Genomic DNA, 21,669 nt, shown 5'->3' with positions numbered 1-21,669 from the left:
TAAAGCAATTGCTTGTCATGCCTAAGACCCGGTTCGATTCCCCACATGGTACAATATGTCACGCCCATTTCTGGTGTCCCCTGCCATGATATTGCTGGAATATTGGTAAAATCAGCGTAAAACTAAATTCACTCACTTTAGATGTTGCGTAATACAGCCAATACTTTCAACAATACTAATGCCATGACACTATGAGATACCCAAATATGGCCTGATATCGTTTACTCATCAAACCCAGGTCTTAGGATATAATAAGAACAAGGCAATAACATACAAGGATTTCAAGTGTAAAGTTGTGGTGCTAAGATAGCTTCTAGAATCAGGATCTGTAGCAATAAACCAACATCTTCAACAACAACATCAAACAAACACAACTCAACACAACAATTCATTTCATGATTTATTTGACATGCACCCAGGCCACACATGACTCCTCTGTACATTGACAAACTTTCTCTCATAAATACAATAACAATCTATGCACAGATTAAGTTCATGTGTTGGCCAAGTGGTTCTAGAATCACACAAATCATCTTCCAAACAATCTCACCTTGCTATAATATGTGCACCAAGATGTCAGGACAAGAGTTCTTGGAACCTGGATGCTAGTGGCCTAGTCCTGGAGTACCACTGACCATGGGTACTGATGAGGAGAACGGCTGAGATTTCATTGTATTGAGATTGCTACCCCAAGGTCTGTATGGTCAGTGTCCTGTAATACTGTCCCGTTTACGTTCACTCACACGACATTCACGCGATACTGCAGCACAACCACCTCCCCCTGGACCCACACAGCCAGAGGGCCCAGTTCACACCCTACACCACTCAGCTAATGACTCATTACAATTGGTATCTTTTCCACTTGAAAGTCTCAGGTCTGCCCTCATTTCTAAAAATGATTTGAAAATTGTGAATAACTTGAATATATTGATGTGCACAGATGCACACTGACGTTCTCAGGTGTTGCTTCAACCAGACTATTTGCTGTCCATCAGTGTGCAGACATTGTGTTCCTCGGCACCGATACACAGGAATATGACATGCTGCTTGCTGTCTTGTGTCTATTCATATGGTCTGCAGGAACACTGACTATGTCATCCTGACTTCATCTCAGTCCCGACAAAAGGAGCAGGGAGCTTTCACCTGATACATACCGTAGGTGACATCTGTTTCGGAATCTTGTCGTATCATGTGATCTGATTATCTTCTCCTATCAGCTAATTCTTAGGTTACACAAGTAGTCTGAATAATCTGAAGCAATTGTGTTGTATTTTCCTTTCCTTTTGCATGTGCAAACTCACTCGCATAGTTCTAGATACAGATAAGCAGCTGTTGGAAAGCATCCTTCACGAAGGAACTATTATTATTATTATTATTATTATTGAACCATCACATTTGAAGATGGACTTTACCAGTGAGATCTGTAGTGCATGGTCCCTGCTCTGGGTGGATAGAGGTGCAGTGCTTGTACCTCAAGTGGACACCCAAGTTGATGGAATTACATATATCACATGTCTCTCGCGAGACTTCTATATCCTGAGATACTATGTTCTTCACAACTTGAGATTATAGTCAAGACAATTTGAAGAGTATTTCTGTACAAGAAGTTAATCACTGCAAGAGTTTAAATGCCACACTAAATTGCCTAGTAGCTAAGCAACTTCTTGACTGCCTCAAAACAACGCCATTTGTCCGGCATGTAGAAGGGTTCGAACACACAAGCAAATGGTGTGTCATATCCACAGATTCTCTGGATGGGAGCCTCAAGGTTCAGAAAGCACTCACTCTGTGAAAGAACACAAATATGATAAGAAACTCATGACACTGGGGTAGGGAGATAGACGACATTCTTACAGTCTCCAATAAATAATCACACTGTCAATATCTCAGCTACACAGATATACACTAATAGTTGAATGAGTTTAGTTTTACGCCACACCCAGCAATATTCCACCTATATGGCAGCAGTCTGTAAAATAATCGACTCTGGACCAGACAATCCAGTGATCAACAGCATGAACTTCGATTCACACAACTGGAGTATAATGACATGTGTCAACCAAGTCAGCGATCCTGACCACCCGATCCCATTAAATGCCTCTTACGACAAGCATGGGTTACGGAAGATCAATTCTAACCCAGATCTTCAAGGGTATCATATACCAATAACATGACAACTGTAACACAGTGGCATAAATATCACAAAGTTGATATAACACAAAAATGTGGGGTGATTCATGATTGATGCATGGTACCAAATGTGTACTGACAACTGTTCAATACCTGTGAATGAGTATTACAGTGAAGCATGGTATCTCATAACACATATGACAGTTTAACTACAACATTTTACATACAACAAAACCCAGTCAGATTAGACGGAATATGGCAGATACTGGCTGGGTGTCTGTACATGTGTCAATACACACAAAGCCAGGAGGCTGCTTGGCACCACACTAGGAACTACAGGATCCAGCCATGGCCGCCACATTTACCAGGTTTCGTGGTTGTCGAAACTCACGTTTTCTTCCCCAAGTATAATCATCAAATGCATATGTTGCCTAAATGTGGCATTGTGCACAAAACTATTTTGAAACGTAATTAACTACCCTTCAGACACAACTAATCGTTGAACACAATCATATACTATCATTTGATAGTAATCTCGGTAATTACCAATAATACAGAGATATAAATATAGAGACAGATTGTAACATATACAGAGCTTTTTATATTCCTTTGTTCTCATCGGCAGTTACCTGTATGGTTGCCGCAATTTCCGATGCGAAGCCCATTGTAATTGGTGCCTCATGGGAGATGAGGACCTTGCCTGTCTTGACAACCGACTGGAACATAAAGAGTGAGAATGGTTTTACGCCGCTTTTAGCAGTGCTCCATCAATATCAATAGGCTACCTCACCGCCCCGGAACATACAGAATTACATTTAGAACAGACTGTTGTAATAATGCGCTGTCAGATGTAATAATCAGGGGTATGTTTCTAAACAGAGCCTTCCTAGAGCTTCCTGATTTATCTTGAATCAATAATAGCCACCATGATCAAAATTCAGTGTGCACTTAATAGAGACAGCTTTCTTACATTCATTCAGTCCCACAAATCAAATAGTTGCAGAGCAGACAAAAAAAAATGAAATATGCCCAAAACAATGTGTACTAAACCAGACCGCAATTACTTGCCACATATAAACTTTCATAACCATATAAGTCAATACTGAATACACTGAGCAACATATAGACACCACAGCTGAAATCAGCCTCAATAGTTTTAGGAGTGACTTTAAAGACATGAAAGTTACTACTGGATATATATGGACAGACACACCCTGACTAAGTCTACTTGACTTGAGATACCCATGAATCAAGACAATCAGGACATCTTTATGTTTATCTCAGCTCAAGACATCAATTTTCCAGTTGACAATCAGGACAATGATATCTGACATCTCCTTCAAGGTAACACTCACTTGTGTACACACTTCTGGCTAGCATAAAATGTATCACCTGGCCCCGATTTCTCGAAACAAACTTAACTTTTTACTCAAATTTCAAACTGAGTTTGACAATTTGAAACAGCTGAATTTTTAACTCAACTGCATTTTTTAAATAAAAAAAGCCCCAACAACTTAAATAATCTATCCACCAAACTCAAATTGTCTACTAAGTTTGAGTTTAATATTGATTTCAGTATATTCTGGAAAATGCATTTTCCTGCGTTTTCTCAAATTTGAGTAAAAACTCAGACTTAAGTCAAAACTCAGACTTAAGTTTGTTTCGAGAAATCGGGGCCTGAACACAATCCACCCCAAAGTATGCTGCCGGTGTGTTTAAAAAATAGGCTTTCAAAGCACTTCTTTGCTGCATGCTTCCATTAAAACTGAATGATAAACAGTAACTTGATAGCTATTTACCTTACAGACTGTGTCAATGTCCCATGGCAGGATGGTTCGCAGGTCAATCAGCTCACAGGAGACGTTCAGTTTCTCCTGCGCCATTGTGGCCACTTCACGCAGAACATGGACCTGGGTTCCCCAGCCAATCAGTGTCACGTCAGAACCTGCAGTGAATAAATGTACAGGCTGGATTGCAATCAGTCATAACCCTGTCTTTTGTCATCCATGAAACATATGGTCATATCTGAACTATGTCCATTACAGTTAAATGCCATCAGTTCAATGTCATACAGTCTTACCAATGTCTACATAACTAAAGTAGCAGAATGAGCACACACATACACCATTCAGGAAAGGGCTACAAAAATTCCCCTCCTGTGATTCTTACAAAATTTGTCCACCCATGATGCAAGCAGGTGCTCTGACAGCCTCACTCACCCTCCAGCACCACCTCCGCCTCTGAAAGTGGGATGGTGTAGTCTCCTGTCGGCACCTGTTCGATGGCTGCTCGGTACAGGATCTTTGGCTCAAAGAATATACATGGGTTGGGGTCCTGGATGCAGCTCAACAGCAGCCCCTTGGTCTGGACTGGGCCCCTCGGGATCACAACCTGGCAACATCACACTATTCATTAACACTGACATCCTAACCTTTAACATGCTTAACCAACAGTGTCATCATGCATTGCCACTGTCTTCAAATACTAAAAAACAAACCAAAGAAACCCAAAGTAAAAACATTATTATATTATTTTTTCATGCCACACCTTACACAAAGGTAGTCACAGTGTCTAGACAAAGATTACTGTCATCATTTACCAGGCCTTGTTTACTAATTTACCCTAACTGCCTGCCCCCATCAGCCTGGGTTCATCCAAATGTCGTCCATGTCGCGAGCTCAGTGCTCAGACAAACATAATTGGCCTATTGATTCCGACTGATGTGTAAAGACCAGAGCATCAGCGTCCCTTACTTCGGCCAGATTATTACTTTTAAGAAGGCACAGATAGCAACTGTCAGAAGGATCACTCTCCTTCCTCCAAATTACCAGTATTAGACCACTAATGCTTATTGATTGTTTCTTGAATGCCTGCCTTGAGCGGAAAGTATTGACAAGGTTCTGAAGCTCACCTGCTCATATAGATGTCATTCTATAAATACAGGCCTGAATTGCTCCTTTTTGCCATGGCAGTAGCCTTGGTCACAAAACATGCCACTAATCAGACAACGCACATCATTCATGGTTCTCAAGCTCACCTGCTTCAGGACCAAGTTGTGCATTTGAAGCAGAAGGGCCAATGAATGAATTCCTCCTTATGCCGTATCAGTAACCATAGTAACAGGACACATAACTTCATCACATAAATTAATTACAACCCTAGCCACAATATTTTATCTTCTACTGGTTGGTTGGTTGGTTGGTTGGTTGGTTGGTGTTTAAAGCCACACTCCAGCAACATGGCAGCAGTCTGTAATAATTAAGTCTAGACCAGACAATCCAGTGATCAACATCATGAGAATTGATCTATGCAATTGGGATATGATGACATGTGTCAACCAAGCCAGCAAGCCTGATCACCCAATCCCGTTGGTCGCCTCTTACGACAAGCATGGGTTGCCGAAGACCAATTCTAACCCGGATCTTCACGAGTCTAACTTCCACTAAGTCAAATCAGTGGGTGATAGCACAGGCACCTGTTCTCAACATCAACAAGCTGCTTTAAATTGGGAGAAAAACCTGTTTTGAAATCTGACGTAGTCTCGCTGAGACTATACCACCATAATTCGAAACTCAGCACTTTCGTAAATCCCTTTCTGCAAAGTGTAAGAATGGTGACCACATGCAGCACGTGTGTAACCATCTGTCACCTGATTAGGATTCAATTTCCTGTTCAGCTAAACAATCAAACAGCCCACATAACAATAGATTCAGATCATCAAGGTCTTGTATATAGACATGATTCTTATGTTCAGGAATCAAATAATAATAAATATAAACAGAATATTTCTCAGCTCAAATGCATCATTATATAACTTCACATGCTGGATCTTGAAAGAGAGTCAACAGTATTCGAAATATACGAAGAAGCCTTGAATGTATAACTGAATCCAACGGCATAATGGTTCAGCTTGTGTTCCTTCATGGACATCACGTGTAGCAACTTAATACGTCACCTTCTGATAATTGTCTTCCTGAATGCATGGCAGGGTGTGCAGTTACATTCATCATCATTACTTTCTACTTATGTAAAAGGACAGTAACAAAACATGAATATATTTGATTGCAATGGTGCCCAGTGGCAGTCTGAAGCCCTTCTAAAGACAATCTGTACCAGAATGAAAAATGAGAATATTTTCTACTGAAACAAAGTTGGAAAATAAGTACATGTTAGAAGACCCTAAATTACACAGACTATATCAAATGCCAAGTTTTATCAATGTTAACTATCTCATTGTTTGTCTCATGTTACCCATAACAATCTATAAGACCACCAATTATTCTCTGTAATGCTCTGAAGTACAGTACATTTTTATTTCTGTTGAGAACTTTTCTCCTGGGTCACACTGACCTCTATGTATTTTTGCAAAAAATGTGAATATATCACGTTTCATAATTGCAATCGCTGAGAAAATCCGTTCATCATACAACTTTGTTTGGCACTTGTTAACCTGGCATATAATTTATAAACTTCCCAAGTGATATTTGAGCAACTGAACTGAATTACCTCTAGGAAATGTAGTTTGCATGGTCATGTCATTCTGTGATAGTCTGTACCAACAGCCTGTTTCAGTAATAATCTGACTATGACAATACAGCTGACCACAATATTCACAAGATTGTCTTTTTCTTGACCTCTGATGCCATAGGATGAAAGAGCACGAGCCTTCCTATACAATCAGACATTATAAAAAGGGACAAATTTATATAGTATCTATTCCCCGATATGAGTGAATCAGAGAGTTCCAGGTCTTTTTGTCATTTAATGCCACACTCAAATCTGTACCAGATAACAGCATCGATCCACAAACTGGCATATGATGACATGCATCAACCATGCCCAGACAGCCTCCTGACCAACCCATCCTGTCAGTCACTTCTTACAAGCATGGGTTGGTGAAGACCAATTCTAACCCTGACCTTCACAGGTTCAAATGCAGATCTTAGGCTTGGTCAGTATGAACAACAGAGCTACCCATCTGCCCTGCAATGTGAGAGGAAAAGCGACACAGGTCTACCATGCTTAATACTCCTGTGAACCCATAGCACAATTTCACTCATTCCTGACTCCCCTTTCTACAAATACTTTTCATGTTAACCTTCTGAAAAGTAGGCAACATAAAGAATAACCTTCCGCCATATACAGATTATCTGTGGATTATGGTTATGGTGATCTTACCTTAATGCCTGGCATATGGGCAAAGAATGCCTCTGGCATCTGTGAGTGGTAGAGCGCACCATGGCGGACGGCGCCGCATGGAGCTCGAATGGTCAAGCCACCCACATCAAACAGGTTGCCTGTCCGGTAGCGGAACATGGCAGCCTCATTTCGAATCTGGAACACAAGACACACATCTGGAAACATGCACTAGTCTCACACAATTTGTTTAAGACAACTGTTGGCAAGTGAAAAATATATTCTGTAACCATGGTAACTGTGAGTGACTGAAAGCATGTATAACATCATGTCAACAGTGCATGACAGCATGCAGTGAGCCAGATAATAATAGACATCATGCATAACTATGAGAGAACTTTGATCGAAATGAGTTTTTTCTCTGTTTGTGAAATTTCCTTCAAAAATGACAAAAAGGATGATCAAAGCCTGGTATCATCTTCCTGCAACAGGACAACTTCAGCGTTAATGTCACTAGCATATACTGTCAGTCTAAACAATTTTTCAGCAGGAGAATTCATAAAAACAGCTATATTTTTCGCAAAAACTGCCTGACAATTTCTGTTCCAAACAAATTTCACTCTTATCTAAATTAGTTAGAGGGGCTGTCAGAAGTGAGAAATTTTTACACAATTTACAGTAGTAACCAGCCATTCCAGAAATGTCATGTTTCTTCTTGTTTTGGGGAAGTGGGAATTTCTAAATAGATTCCACCTTCATTTGAACTAGCTGACTCGATCTTGGCCTATGACATGAGCTAAACATTTAGCCAAACCTGTATGGCTTTCGAAGTCTTCGAAGAACGTCTTCCTAGGGGACATATATGCATTTCCTGCTGCTACAATGTTCTGTGTTGTATCAATGGCTTCTTACAAATAAATACTGTAATCGTATATATTTTCACGGGGTGCACTTTTCGCGGAAAGTTCACCAAAGACCTGTTAGCGCAGTTGTTTTATTTCACACATTTCAAACACCTGAGTGATGGTATCCATCACAAGGTTTTCACAACCAACAGATATGCAATGATCGAAGCTAGCCGCCATACTTGAATCACGTTTACTAAAACATATGATGATTGTTTGTATTGATGGTGATGATGATGTTTGCACAATGTTGATTATGAGGATGGTTTTGTATGATGTTCTGTGCAATGTATTATGACAAAAACAAATTGATAACGAGGATGTTTTGTATGACGCTTTGCATGTTGTGACAACTTTTCCTTAAAAGTACAATGTATTATGACAACAACAAATTGATAACGAGGATGTTTTGTATGATGTTGTGAATGTGATGCAGTGGCCAGCTTATTCACCAGATCTGGCTCCAATGAACATCTATGGGACATTCTTGAACGACGCGGCTAGAGACGTTTTGTACAATGTATTATGACAACAACAAATTGATGACGATACTGGACTGTTGTGTAGGATGTTGTGAACGATGTTTTGTACAATGTATTATATGACAAAACAAATTGATGACGAGGATGTTGTGTATGACGTTTTGTACAATGTATTATGACAACAACAAATTGATGACGAGGATGTTGTGTATGATGTTTTGTACAATGTATTATGTACAATGTTGTGTATGACGCTTGTACAATGTATTATGACAACAACAAATTGATAACGAGGATGTTTTGTATGACGCTTTGTACAATGTATTATGACAACAACAAATTGATGACGAGGATGTTGTGTATGACGCTTGTGAACGATGTTTTGTACAATGTATTATAACAACAAATTGATGACGAGGATGTTGTGTATGATGTTTTGTACAATGTATTATGACAACAACAAATTGATGACGAGGATGTTGTGTATGACGTTTTGTACAATGTATTATGACAAAAGCAATTGATGACGAGGATGTTGTGTATGACGTTTTGTACAATGTATTATGACAACAACAAATTGATGACGAGGATGTTGTGTATGACGTTTTGTACAATGTATTATGACAACAAATTGATGACGAGGATGTTGTGTATGACGTTGATGACGAGGATGTTGTGTATGACGTTTTGTACAATGTATTATGACAACAACAAATTGATGACGAGGATGTTGTGTATGACGTTTTGTACAATGTATTATGACAACAACAAATTGATGACGAGGATGTTGTGTATGACGTTTTGTACAATGTATTATGACAACAACAAATTGATGACGAGGATGTTGTGTATGACGTTTTGTACAATGTATTATGACAACAACAAATTGATGACGAGGATGTTGTGTATGACGTTTTGTACAATGTATTATGACAACAACAAATGTACTTTGGGAAATAAAAATACTTTAAAAAAAAATGTTTACTAAAACAATCAGAGAGAGGTGGGACTATACTTGTGTCAACATTGTGATTTCGCTTGGTATGATTATTGACTGTACGAAAATTAATCCCACGCGAAAATATCTACGATTACAGTACATATAAAAAAGTGTACATATAAAAAACTCGCACAACCTGGAGAGGTTGCTGATGTCCATTTTTAATCCCTACGACAGTTGTAACTATATTTTGAATAAAATATTTACAAAACAAAAACAACATTTTTGTCTTGTTTGACCACCCCTGCGGAACCCAAAATGGACCCCTCCGCCAAGAACAGGTAACTCTAGGCTCTAACCTCGTACCTCACTTTCCATGCTGAAGAAATACAGACAGAATGTGGGGAGGTGGGTGGCCGTACCCCAAGGAGGACTCTCAACAAAGAATCAGCAACCTCTACAGGTTTGTTCGATTCTTTTTCATGAGAGATCCTCCTTGGGGTACATATAAGCATAAGACAGACTCCTAAAGACAAAAGTCCTGGGAGTGGCATTCTGTCTGTAAACTAAGCCCCCGACAAGTGGAATTTCCCAACTAAAGATATAAAAAGAAAAAGGAACAGCTCACTTACCTGGCCACGTGACCTGTTCAGCCAATCAGGCGAGGGTGTGGTCCAGGGTCAGGGTTTATCTATTCTGCTCATATGCAAATGAAGCAGTGAACTACGCATGTAGTAAACAATAGTGCCCCACCCACATCCCGAGTTTCATAACTACCTAGGGAGGGAGAGACATTAAATCCCATGAAACCACAGCCAAGCCTAGATTTCTGAGGAATAATGTGCAAACCATCACCATAAAAACCCAACACCAAGTAAGAGTAAAAAGGAAGGAAAGTTGACTGCAAACCTGCCACCAGTAAAATACAGATAAAATCGTAATTCTAAAGCTCAATCGGCTAGAGAGTTACGACTCTGCCCACTGGAGAGAACTGACTGACCGAAACCGAGCACGCTCACTGGAGTCTCTGTCAAGTTGCTAATGCCGGATGAACGTACTCGTCAGGCTGCAAATAGCCGCAGAGCAGATCTCCTCAATAGGCAGAGCCGCAGCATAAGCCTTAGATGTGGCTACTGCTCTAACCAAATGAGCTTTTAACCCAGTAGGTGGTGTTAACCCTTTCTGTGTATAGCTCGTACAAATGGAAGAGACAAGCCATCTAGATATGGTCTGCTTGTTCGCCGGAGGGCCAGCCTTACCTCCACCGTAACAGCAAAACAATTGGTTATCTCTCCAGATAGCCAATGTTTGCTTGATATAAGCCTTGAGGGTCTTACGCACATCTAAGACGTGAGCATGCCGAAGAGAGGTACCCAGTGGGAAGGCTGAGTGAAAGCTGGAAGCTCAAAAGGCGCGTGACATGCAAGGCCTTGTCTCTCTTAGGACGGAAACAGTTAGCTGGGGGGTCGGCTGACATTGCATGAATGTTGCCTACTCACCAGCCGGAGGTCCTACAATGATGTTTCTTTGCTTGTTAACTCACAAATATGGTTCTAGTCTGTGTTATTGCAGGACTATCAATCACGAATATTACGAATTCACACATGAACTGCACCAGTCAGTTTAACGTACAATGCATGCTGGGCTATATCTGCACGTCAATTGACATCTTCTTGAAAAGGAATTCCTAAACCTAAAAAAATCTTTTTGTCAAAGAAAAGACCAGAGGTCTTGAGGTAGCTAGTCCTTGAGCAGAACACAAATGTTCAACATGTTCATGTTTTCTATCAATTTGATGCAAATGTGAAGCATTGAGATCTGAATTGTAGGCCACTAGTCAATGAGGACTACCTTCTTTGGATTTGTGCATATCCTCAGCACAATGTAACGGACGTGAGGGAGGTTTTTGGGGAATATCAACAGGCTAGGGGTGGAAATAACCCATTGCCCGACATCTGAGTCCAGTGTTTTTTTCTGTCGGCATGCAAATTTGTATATCACACTGTAACAGTGTCCAGTTGACTTTCCAATGTTAATTATGTTGTTTATTTAAAAAATCAACTAAAAACGGACAGTATAGTGGAAAAATTATCAGGGCAAGTGATTTTACATGTGCCACTGTACCGGAGTACACTAGCAATTTTAAAGTTATTTCCACCCCTGATCAATTTATAACCGATATTTATAACCGACAGCACTCAAAAACTGACAAGTCAAAAAGCAGAACATATTCACAGAGAACTTATTTAAGCACCCCCTGTATTTCTGCACTAATACTCAACTAATAAGCTTTCATCACATACATAAAACTTCTCGTGGTGACCATGGTGGTAAAACATGAGTCTTTCTGACCCATATGATCATTTGACTCATAAAAAATGACAAAATGATTGGAATCCATGTTGATTTTATGATAATTGCTCATATTAAAATACACTGATTTTCCTACAAAACCATGTCTGTACAAGTATTGCCCTGGAATGTTTAATATTGAATGTGAACATTCAAAATGTCATCTTGCGTGTTTTACACGATTCAAGGTCAATACCGAGTATAACCTTCATGTGACAGCCAGCACTCTCCTCCTCATACCCCCTGCCAGCCTCCTGACCTTCTGAAGGGGCAGTCTACACCATTCCTAGTGTAAAGCAGCTTTCATTTGGACCAGGTTCCGCACAGGGGTATCCCTTTGTTGCACACGACAACCAATCATGTCCCACATATGCTCCAAAGGGTTAAGATTGGGGATTATTCAATTGTGAGATATGTCAGGGGGTGCTTAACTAAGTTCTTTGATGCGCACCATAAAATCCACCAATTCTGGCCAAAGGGAGACAACTTTCTTGTAGTGCCTAAGATGACTTAGCAGTCAATTCTAGTACAGATAAAACACCAACACTACTGATACTATGGTTACTGTTCCACTTACCTGGTCAAAAGCAGGGAAGATGTAATCAGCAAACTGTATCTCGGCTATAGCTGTAGATCCAGCTGCTGCCAAGCCAATCCCAAAGGCAACGATTCCCTGTTCACTCAGCGGGCTGTTAAACACTCGTTCCTTACCTGTGTCAGTTAACAAACTATGCAGTCTACACAATGGACTATATACATATATTCATGCATTATCATTTTCCATGTGTAAAATCAAGAGTAAAAGTTTGGAGAAAATTACTGTCCAAGTCCAACAATCAAAACTAAACAAATTAACTCCACAAAATATTACTTCTTTATTCATTCCTTTCGAGACATTTTAATATCAAACGGTTTTATTTTATTTTATTTCAGCTCTCATTTTACTTCGATCTATCACATTATCTATTAAACAAGGCCCTAACTGCCTCAAACAGCAAACACTGTTATAGATATGCTTTAGCAGTTATGGAAGGACTTACCATATTTATCCTTCAATCCAACTGTACATCGGAACACACCACCAAATGCCACATCCTCCCCAAATACCACTGAAACAAAACATTAACAGAAATAAAACTACAAGTTTTTTGTTGGCAAAGGGTGAGTTAATATTTTTCACCTTTCACCACCATTCCACAAGTACAGACAGTCCACACGTCCTAAGTCCAAAACCTGTGAAAATCTAGAGTGACCAGCTGCTTTATCCTGAAAATGTTTACTATATATTGTATATATAAATACTTATTCTAACTCATGCCAGCCTCTTGTAACACCTCCCTCGAACACTTGTCTTGGAGCGAACCAATCAGGTAATCTGAGTAGTAGGGTTTGTCGGGCAGGAGTATATTGTGTGAGGATAAGTAATATTTCTATATATAAACATTTTATACAGTCCGTTTGAGTCAGAAACGGACCGACGAATTGCAAATTTTATCATTGTACAAAATTGCCACATAAATATAAATTGTACACATGTTTATCATTACCCAACAGCTTTCTTATATTTGAAAATTTTCCGGACTCCACCAAAAAAGTTCTTTAAGAAACTATCATCATTGAAAACGCAAAAGTTGTTATCTGTCGCGGCGGGGTGAAACCACAGTAACGGAACAGCAAGTCATGGCTGGGGACATCTCAAAATCTATTCTGGGAGACCTGTCGGTTCCTCATCTGTCGTAGTGTCATAGTCATGACTTGATGACAAGTGGTGCCACAGTTGCCTGTTGTAAGCCATCCCGAGACCAGTAACCTTGTTCAATGACGTTAGCTACTAGGGGTGGGTATTGCACAGAATTTTCATATTGCAATATATTGCGATGCGAAAGCATGTATTGCGATATGTATTGCAATATATTGCCTGAAGTATTTTTAAACAAAATACTACTTATAAGCGAGTTAATGCTTGATTTATAGAGCAAAAACACAACAAAATCACTATGCTTGATTAAGCTTTAATAACAACTTTTAATCATGATAAAATAAAAATGTGAAGAATATTTGGCACAAATGAAACAAGGAAATATCCGAAGATTTCCGAGTGTTACGAAGTTTTCCGAATGCAAGTCAAAATACCGGTTTTCAACCAGCGTATCGCAATACATATCGTTTTCATGTCTGAACCGGTAAATACCGGTAAACCGGTTATATTGCGCAGCCCTATTAGCTACCTTGTTGACACAGTTTTGCTAAGTTTCAGTCGTGATTTTGTTAAGGGATTCCTTAACCAAAACCTCTACGTCACGTAATCTAAAAGTTGTGTTTGATCTGGCAGCATCTCCTTTGACAATACCCCATATCATTTCAATGGGGTTAAGGTCACAGTGATAGGGTGGAAGTCGCAGAATATCGTGACCCTTACTTTTTATGTAACTGTCAACTTTGTAGAAAGGTTCACCTTCGTGGGTTTTTATGATCTCATATAGCTGAGGCTTCGTTGCCTTTGAAGGCCGTGCGATCTGAAATTTGTCGAGCCATGATATCATATCACCTTTTCGACTGTTCGATGTCGGGGCTTTACTGTCGGGGTCCTGCACGCTGTGGTATGGGGCATTGTCCATTACGATAAAAGACTTCTCTGGTATAGCTGGTACCAACTTGTTTTTAACCCAATCGAGGAAAACCGCACCATTCATCTCGGAATGGTAGTCTCTGTTATCTGTGTACTTTGCCCTGAATACCAAGTCACAGCCTGGGAGAAAGCCTTTGCTGGAAAAGCCAGCATTGAGAATGATTAGTCTCTCTCCTTTCCCTTGAGGCAGCTTTCTACGTGACCCCTTATCACCCCCATCGGGTACCCACTCACTGCTGGCAATGTGCGAGGCATTGACCCAGGTCATGTCCAAGTACACTGGCTCGAACCCTTCCTCGCTTCTTCTTTATAACCCTGAGAAAATTATTTCTCGCTTAACGATATTAGGGCTGCCTACAGAGTACTGACCTATTCTCCCCCAAATTTTCTTATAACGATACCCGAAAGAGTGTAAGAGTCGCCAGAGTGTGTACTTTGATACTCTGAGGTTGTGTTCTTGCTCCAAATGCTTTTTTAAAATTTTCAGCGACATGTATTTGTTTTCAGAATAGAGCTTGTTGATAGACTGCCTTACAAGGTTCTTTTGAAAGTTGTCCAAATGTTTTAATTTGTGTTATTTTGACATGACCCTTACCTGCTTCGCATCACCCTCACAATGTTTGTGTTCCAGAACATTTGTCAGTACCCTTGCTGATACTCCTAAAGCTTTTGCTGCCTGCTTACGGAATTTATTAATGGCCTAAAATGGTTTGCCCCTTTCGGCCTCAGCACAGAAAAAATCGTACACTTTAATAATCAACTGTTTCATGTCAGCATTCAACTTCATTTTTCATCAGTCATGTGTATCCCGTGCACGACGAGATAGTGGCTGTCCTGTTTCTGCGGTTTCACCCTGCCGCGACAGATAACAACTTTTGCGTTTTCAATGATGATAGTTTCTTAAAGAACTTTTTTGGTGGAGTCCGGAAAATTTTCAAATATAAGAAAGCTGTTGGGTAATGATAAACATGTGTACAATTTATATTTATGTGGCAATTTTGTACAATGATAAAATTTGCAATTCATCGGTCCGTTTCTGACTCAAACGGACTGTAGTTAAAATTTACAAAAGTTTAAGTTTAACCTATTACACCTCGATTTTAAACAGGCCCCAGAATCCAAAGACTTTTCAGTCCCAGTCCCAGTGCCAGTCCTGAAGAGTGAGTTCTTCGAGCTGCCTCCTGGAGACTCACATACAGGTGAAAGCCAGAACAATTTGATAATCCCTCCTTAACACCATCAATGACCACCTCTTTTCCTTCCTATATATTTTCCTTTGTGGCCATAAAGAGTCAAGGAACATGTGAGAGGAAGAGGTCAGAAATCCCCTCACCAGTGGTACCAAGGGTCAAAACTGGTGAAGCCATTGGACATCAGCAACTGATTAATACCATAGATAATGTGATGTGATGTGAAGACCATCTACAAATGTGAAAAAAACATCCTTCCATGAAACCAGTGAACAGTTGCTGTAGAGTGCCATAGTCGATGCCACTGCTCTTGTCTCAAGAGGATTGGAGGCAACCAGAGAAGATTAATCCTGCGAAGGTGTACAGAGAGCCAGAGATCTTCAACATCCTCAGGCCCAAGGACAAAAGACATGAACAGAATGGTGTCCTCAAGGTCTTCCCCTTTCACACGTTGAAGTGGTTCGTAGTCTGCTGATGCATTTGAAGTTCTAGAGATCTTGTTCCCAGTAGCCATGGCCACAACAAAGTTGATGACTGTGACATAAGTTGATAAAGAGGAACCTTTCAGTTTCCTTGAAATGTAGAGATGCTGTAGATACTCAGCAACTGCCGAAGCAGTGGATGTTGACGAAACACCATGAGTCCATGACTCTTGCAATATTCTTCAAACATCTTCTACTTGATGCATAGAGGCAACGAGTGGATGTGCCATAAGCCATTGGGATTACCTCAGCAATTCCCTTCGAGTATCCTTTGGCTATGAGAGAAGATGCACCAAGCAGGAAGACGAAACATCTGTGGAGACCAATAGAGTTTGTGGAGGATCAGTGATCAAGTCATCTCTTGGTGGTAGAACCAGAGGGCATAAATCTGTGACAATGGAGATTTCTGAACCGACTTATCCCTGACAAAATGGTGCATCCAAAATCAGATGGTCAAATCTTCTTGGTTGACTGAACCTTGTGTAGAACTTGCGCGGAATGAGACCTATTGGAGAAAACACAAGAGCATTCAGATTCTAGCAGTATATCACCAGAGCGTTGTGAGGTAGTTGTAGTTATCCTCTAAGAGGGAGAGGCTGAGTTGATGACTAAAGACCTAGAAGTTCTTGCCACTTTCATCGAGACAACTACTGTCTGAGAGCCATTGGAACTTGCCATTGTTTCTTCACTCATCTGTGGGGAGGGATCAAAATCTTGCAAACTCAAGTGTCGAACACTGCCCCTGAAAATTGGAGCCATTAAGTCAGAACTAGCTGCTACTTCTTGATGTTGACTGTCCATCCCAGTTGATGTAACAACCAGTGGTGAGACATAGTAGTTTCTGTAGAACATGATCAGCAGAATGAGCCTGAGTGCAATTTTAATGTAGGCTTCGAATAAAAATCCCCTGCATCAAGGAACTATGTTTCATGAGGTAGGTAAAATGCTACGGGGCCGTGGAAATGCCAAACCTTTGAAGACAAAGCGATGCTACTTCTGATCACCTGGATATATTGGTACAAGTAGATAAGCATATTAGAGATCTAGGCTGATCAAGCAGTCCCCTGGTTTCATGATGTTTCACAGAAAACCAATGTAGAACATTAGGAAGTGCAGAGGTGTCTCTAATTAGCCGTCATAAATTGGCTATCATCCACTAGATTGCAGGAGTGACAGTGCTTAGCCCAGCTACATGTCCCTATGCAGTCATACCAAGGTGAGTGAGGATCTCGAGACAAAAGAGTCTCTTTACACTGGGAGAAGACCTTCTTCCTTCTCAACGAGTTTTCCTTCCCCATGGTGATTTTTTAAGAGATTAAAGGTACATAAGAGCACTCTGAACAACTTCTGCAGAAATTATATGAAGGTAGAATAATTCCCTGTCAATGACAGAGCATGAGTTTCCAGTGACTGCCCACAAACAATAGATGGAACAGGAGAGGTGTTACAACATAGTGGAAACCTTGTTTAAGGTCTTTTCCACTCCATGGTCAAAAGAACAAGGGAGAGTACATAACGTGATATGGAATAAGCTTTAATACTCTTTTCTTCACAAGGTGTGTAATATTCAGTGTACACAACCTCTGGTCAGATCCAGGTGAACCAGTGGATGATAGAGTGATCATTAAACTATATCATGTAGATACAGCGACACCGGGAGCATTGATCTACGTAACTGGGATTTGATCCTAAGTCAGAGAGTCAGACCACTAAGACCCAGTTACTGCAAACGTATTATATATCGCGCAGGTTTATTTTCGCGCAAAATAATTTACCGCGAAAATTTATACACAGCGAATAAACCCACACTCACCTCTGAGTTGTTACCATAACACATCAAGTTTGAAGACAAAAATCTACGGGAATCTTAAAATGACAACTGATAGTAGCATAAATAATCATACATAACTGTCGCTGTAATGGATTTCCCAAATCATGTCCTCACATGTTTTATTTTGACCAGTCGTAGTGACAGATGGTTTGATACAAAACGGATTACCATGAAACGACTCAGAAAGAAATAATACAGCAGTATTTTATTTATTCATTAAGATTTTATTTATATTTATTCCTGCATATCACGAAATGAAATCACAAAAAGCTTCATATACAGTAGAAGTTCATTTCCTTGATAGTTAATTGCGCAATGGCATCGTCAGATCGTCAGAATTCGGAACATAAGATTGATGTGTTTTTCATCTCTTTATATTTGCATCACGATATCTCACTTCCTAAGTACTTAATACTTCAGTGAGTAAACGTATTACTGTATATATCGCGCAGGTAGGGATTTCCTGTGAGTAAGCAATACACGCCGCCTCCTGACAGGTTAAGCCACTCTGGTTGTTTTCATTGCTATTAGTGGCGGCCTAAGAGACAGCTGGCAGTTCCGGCAATTACTGCTTGCGCAAATAATTGACCGCACGATGTAGTCTAAACTGTCAATTCCGCGAAATTTGCACCAAGCGAAAAAAAGTATGTTTACAGTAGTTGCCTCTTATGACAAAAACAAGGATTGATGAAGATAATCTAACTGAGATCTTATGAAATACAGAAACATACCCACATGTTTTCATATTAAAAATGTACCTGACCAAAAAAGATAAAAAACATATGGCGTGAAATATAATTACGGCTCTGTAGACGTAGAATTGAGTTTTACAAATACCCAGGTAATGTTTGGGATTAAAGGAAAACATAACTATGCACTATATGCGATAATTATTTTAGTCAAGAATACCATATACAACTGTAGTAAGAAAAGTTTCATTCCAAATATTTCATACATCAAGAGACAAATTATACAATATTATAATACCACAAAATATGTATACATTAATCGTGACCAGAAAGCCTACTTTCTAAAACTATGGTCCAGCCTACACATGCTATTAGAACCGTTGAATAGGTACATTATTTCGATGTATATGTAACAATGTTGACACTGTATAATTATACTAAAGTATTATTGATTATTTATTGAGACCCTACATGTTTGCATTGAACTAGTACTTTTACATAATATACGTCAACTTGTATGTATACCTGAAAAAAAAGCGTGAAGTAGAAAAAAACAAAAAACATTACTTCTTGCGCAAATAATTGACCGCGCGATGTAGTCTAAACTGTCAATTCCGCGAAATTTGCACCAAGCGAAAAAAAGTATGTTTGCAGTAGTTGCCTCTTATGACAAAAAAAGGATTGCTGAAGATAATCTAACTGAGATCTTATGAAATACAGAAACATACCCACACGTTTTCATATTAAAATGTACCTGGCCAAAAAAAATTACAGAATGCACCTCTGGTTTTGTATCCATTCACATGTGCTCTTACCCTTATGCTAGGACTATGAGATAACATAGCATTTTATCATTTTTAACAAAACCGAATGAAGCAACATTACCAATATGCAAAACAAGACATCAAATTTTCTCAGATGTGTTCGGATATTTGAGGCTAAGATGCCAAATGTTGACCTACTCCTGTTTGTAGAAGACCACAACTAATACATTTGCAGTAACCATAGCAACAACTTACCAGCAGACGGATCTTTACTGAGTGCAATATCTAGTGCATTGGTCACAGACTGGAATAAGTTCATTCGAGTTGTCTCCCCTGTCAATGGAAAAATTGCATGGTGCTAAATGAGTATCAAAGTAACACAACATATTCAAACATGTTACACTCGAAAGGGAGGACTTTCTCACTCATGGAAAGTTTGATTTCTAGCCATTTCAAACTCACTTTATTTGCTTATTTACATCAATGATTTAGCAGGAAATGAGTACAAAGATTACAGTGAGGCAACTGTATCCCTCTCACAGCACAGCTCTTAATCTGGATAGATCACTGCCACCAAATCATGGTACCTACTCTTCGAAAATCGTATGGCTCTAGAATTGGTCAGTGTTTTCAACATCTTTTCATCATTCAAAGTGTCTTTGAGGTTTGTTTCTGAAGTATTTGAATCAATGCAACCCAAAATTTTAAACATATAACTCAGAGACTGTGTGATCACAGAAATCAACTTCCAAAACATATATTGGTATAATGCTGGATAAATATGCTGAAAATACATTAAATCCTTTGAGGGCTACTGCAAATTTCGTTTAATTTTACAACTTTTGACATTTTATGTTTCATTTTAGACATGAGTGTTCACCACTTTCAATAACATATAACTGTGACAACAATAACAACGCATAATATAGGATGTTATATTCCCAGGTATATTCCCTTAATATCACTAATGACGTCAATTCTGTTTTTCTTTGAAAGTGGTTTAACACAGCATACAGCAAATATTCCACTGAACCTGTATGCCAATGGTCCGTAAATAATTAAAAGAAAACGAAAATGAGAACTTAGAAAGCATCTACAAAATCTATTTTAGTTACACAACAATGAACAATCAATCAACATATTATTGACTAATTCTTTAAACAAAGTATGCTGCTTTTACACATGTTGCTTTCATAACATGTAATACATTCACTACATCAAACCTTTTATGACCCTATCTTGACTAATTACACCTACACATGAGAAATGCCAAATGCAAACACTGATTGTTATATATCCTTGACATCCTCAGAGGCTGGGATGAACTTTATTGAGTCGAGGTAATTGGAGTGCAGAACCACTAATTAAACCATGCTGATTTTCAACAAGGCACACCTTTACCCGGATCCCACGGTTGTATTGTGTGGCTGATGCTAATTGGCATCTGCTGATTACTTAGGCTAATTAAAATGGCACTGTGTGGACGAATAAAGGTTTCAGTTGTTTCCCTTCAAGTCTGGACAATAGTCTAGAGATCGATATCATGAGCACTAATTCACGCAATTAGAATACAATGATATGCACATGAATCAAGGCTCACCACCTGATGCGCTAAGTCGCTTCTTATGACTAGTACAGGTTTCATGGACCCTGTGTTCTCCGGAATCACCATGGATGCTAACCCTATTTCAGCTTTTGCATCAACGATGCTACATGAAGAATGTGTCCTCAGAAGATTTTGCTAAGATTCGAACTTATTCAGTACCATGCTCTGGCGGCGGTGTGTCTGGAACATAGCTGAATGAGGTTGCGGTTCGAACTCCAACTGTCGTTGATGCTCTTGGCAGTATATGTCTGAAATATTTGGAGGAAACACGAATCGTTCGCAAGGAAATCGCCATTTTGTGCGGAGTTAATATTTTCAAGAAATAATTATTTTGGTTGATATTATTTCATAAATGTCATGCAGTCATTAACAGAACCTTATTTATGTGTATTATGACTGAATCGTTGAAAATAGTCTGAACTTTCTAACGCACACAGCAGAACCGCAGAATGCAGGTATATCGAAAAAGAAAACACGATGCGAAAAAGTTGTATTCTGTTGGTCGTTTTTATCCAAACATCCTCACCAAACAT

At 39.4% G+C, this 21,669-nt stretch overlaps 1 protein-coding gene across 1 annotated transcript; it reads right to left on the bottom strand.

Annotated features, from left to right (window-relative positions):
- Window positions 1-387: 387 nt before the first annotated feature.
- Window positions 388-21,453, bottom strand: LOC124259341 (2-oxoisovalerate dehydrogenase subunit beta, mitochondrial-like). The gene is made up of 9 exons (XM_046693465.1): window positions 21,296-21,453; window positions 19,786-19,863; window positions 12,986-13,054; window positions 12,523-12,656; window positions 7,309-7,464; window positions 4,350-4,521; window positions 3,930-4,075; window positions 2,760-2,846; window positions 388-1,786 (listed from the first exon to the last, which is right to left on the bottom strand). Exons 1-9 carry the CDS (start codon window positions 21,429-21,431, stop codon window positions 1,646-1,648), a joined length of 1,119 nt encoding a protein of 372 aa, XP_046549421.1. The 5' UTR covers window positions 21,432-21,453; the 3' UTR covers window positions 388-1,645.
- Window positions 21,454-21,669: the final 216 nt, after the last annotated feature.

The sequence above is a fragment of the Haliotis rubra genome, unplaced genomic scaffold (assembly GCF_003918875.1).
Source record: "Haliotis rubra isolate DU_JTF1 unplaced genomic scaffold, ASM391887v1 Scf719, whole genome shotgun sequence".
Taxonomy (NCBI): Eukaryota; Metazoa; Mollusca; class Gastropoda; order Lepetellida; family Haliotidae; genus Haliotis; species Haliotis rubra.
The sequence above is the reverse complement of the archived record's forward strand: the minus strand, read 5'-3'. Positions and strand labels throughout refer to the sequence as shown.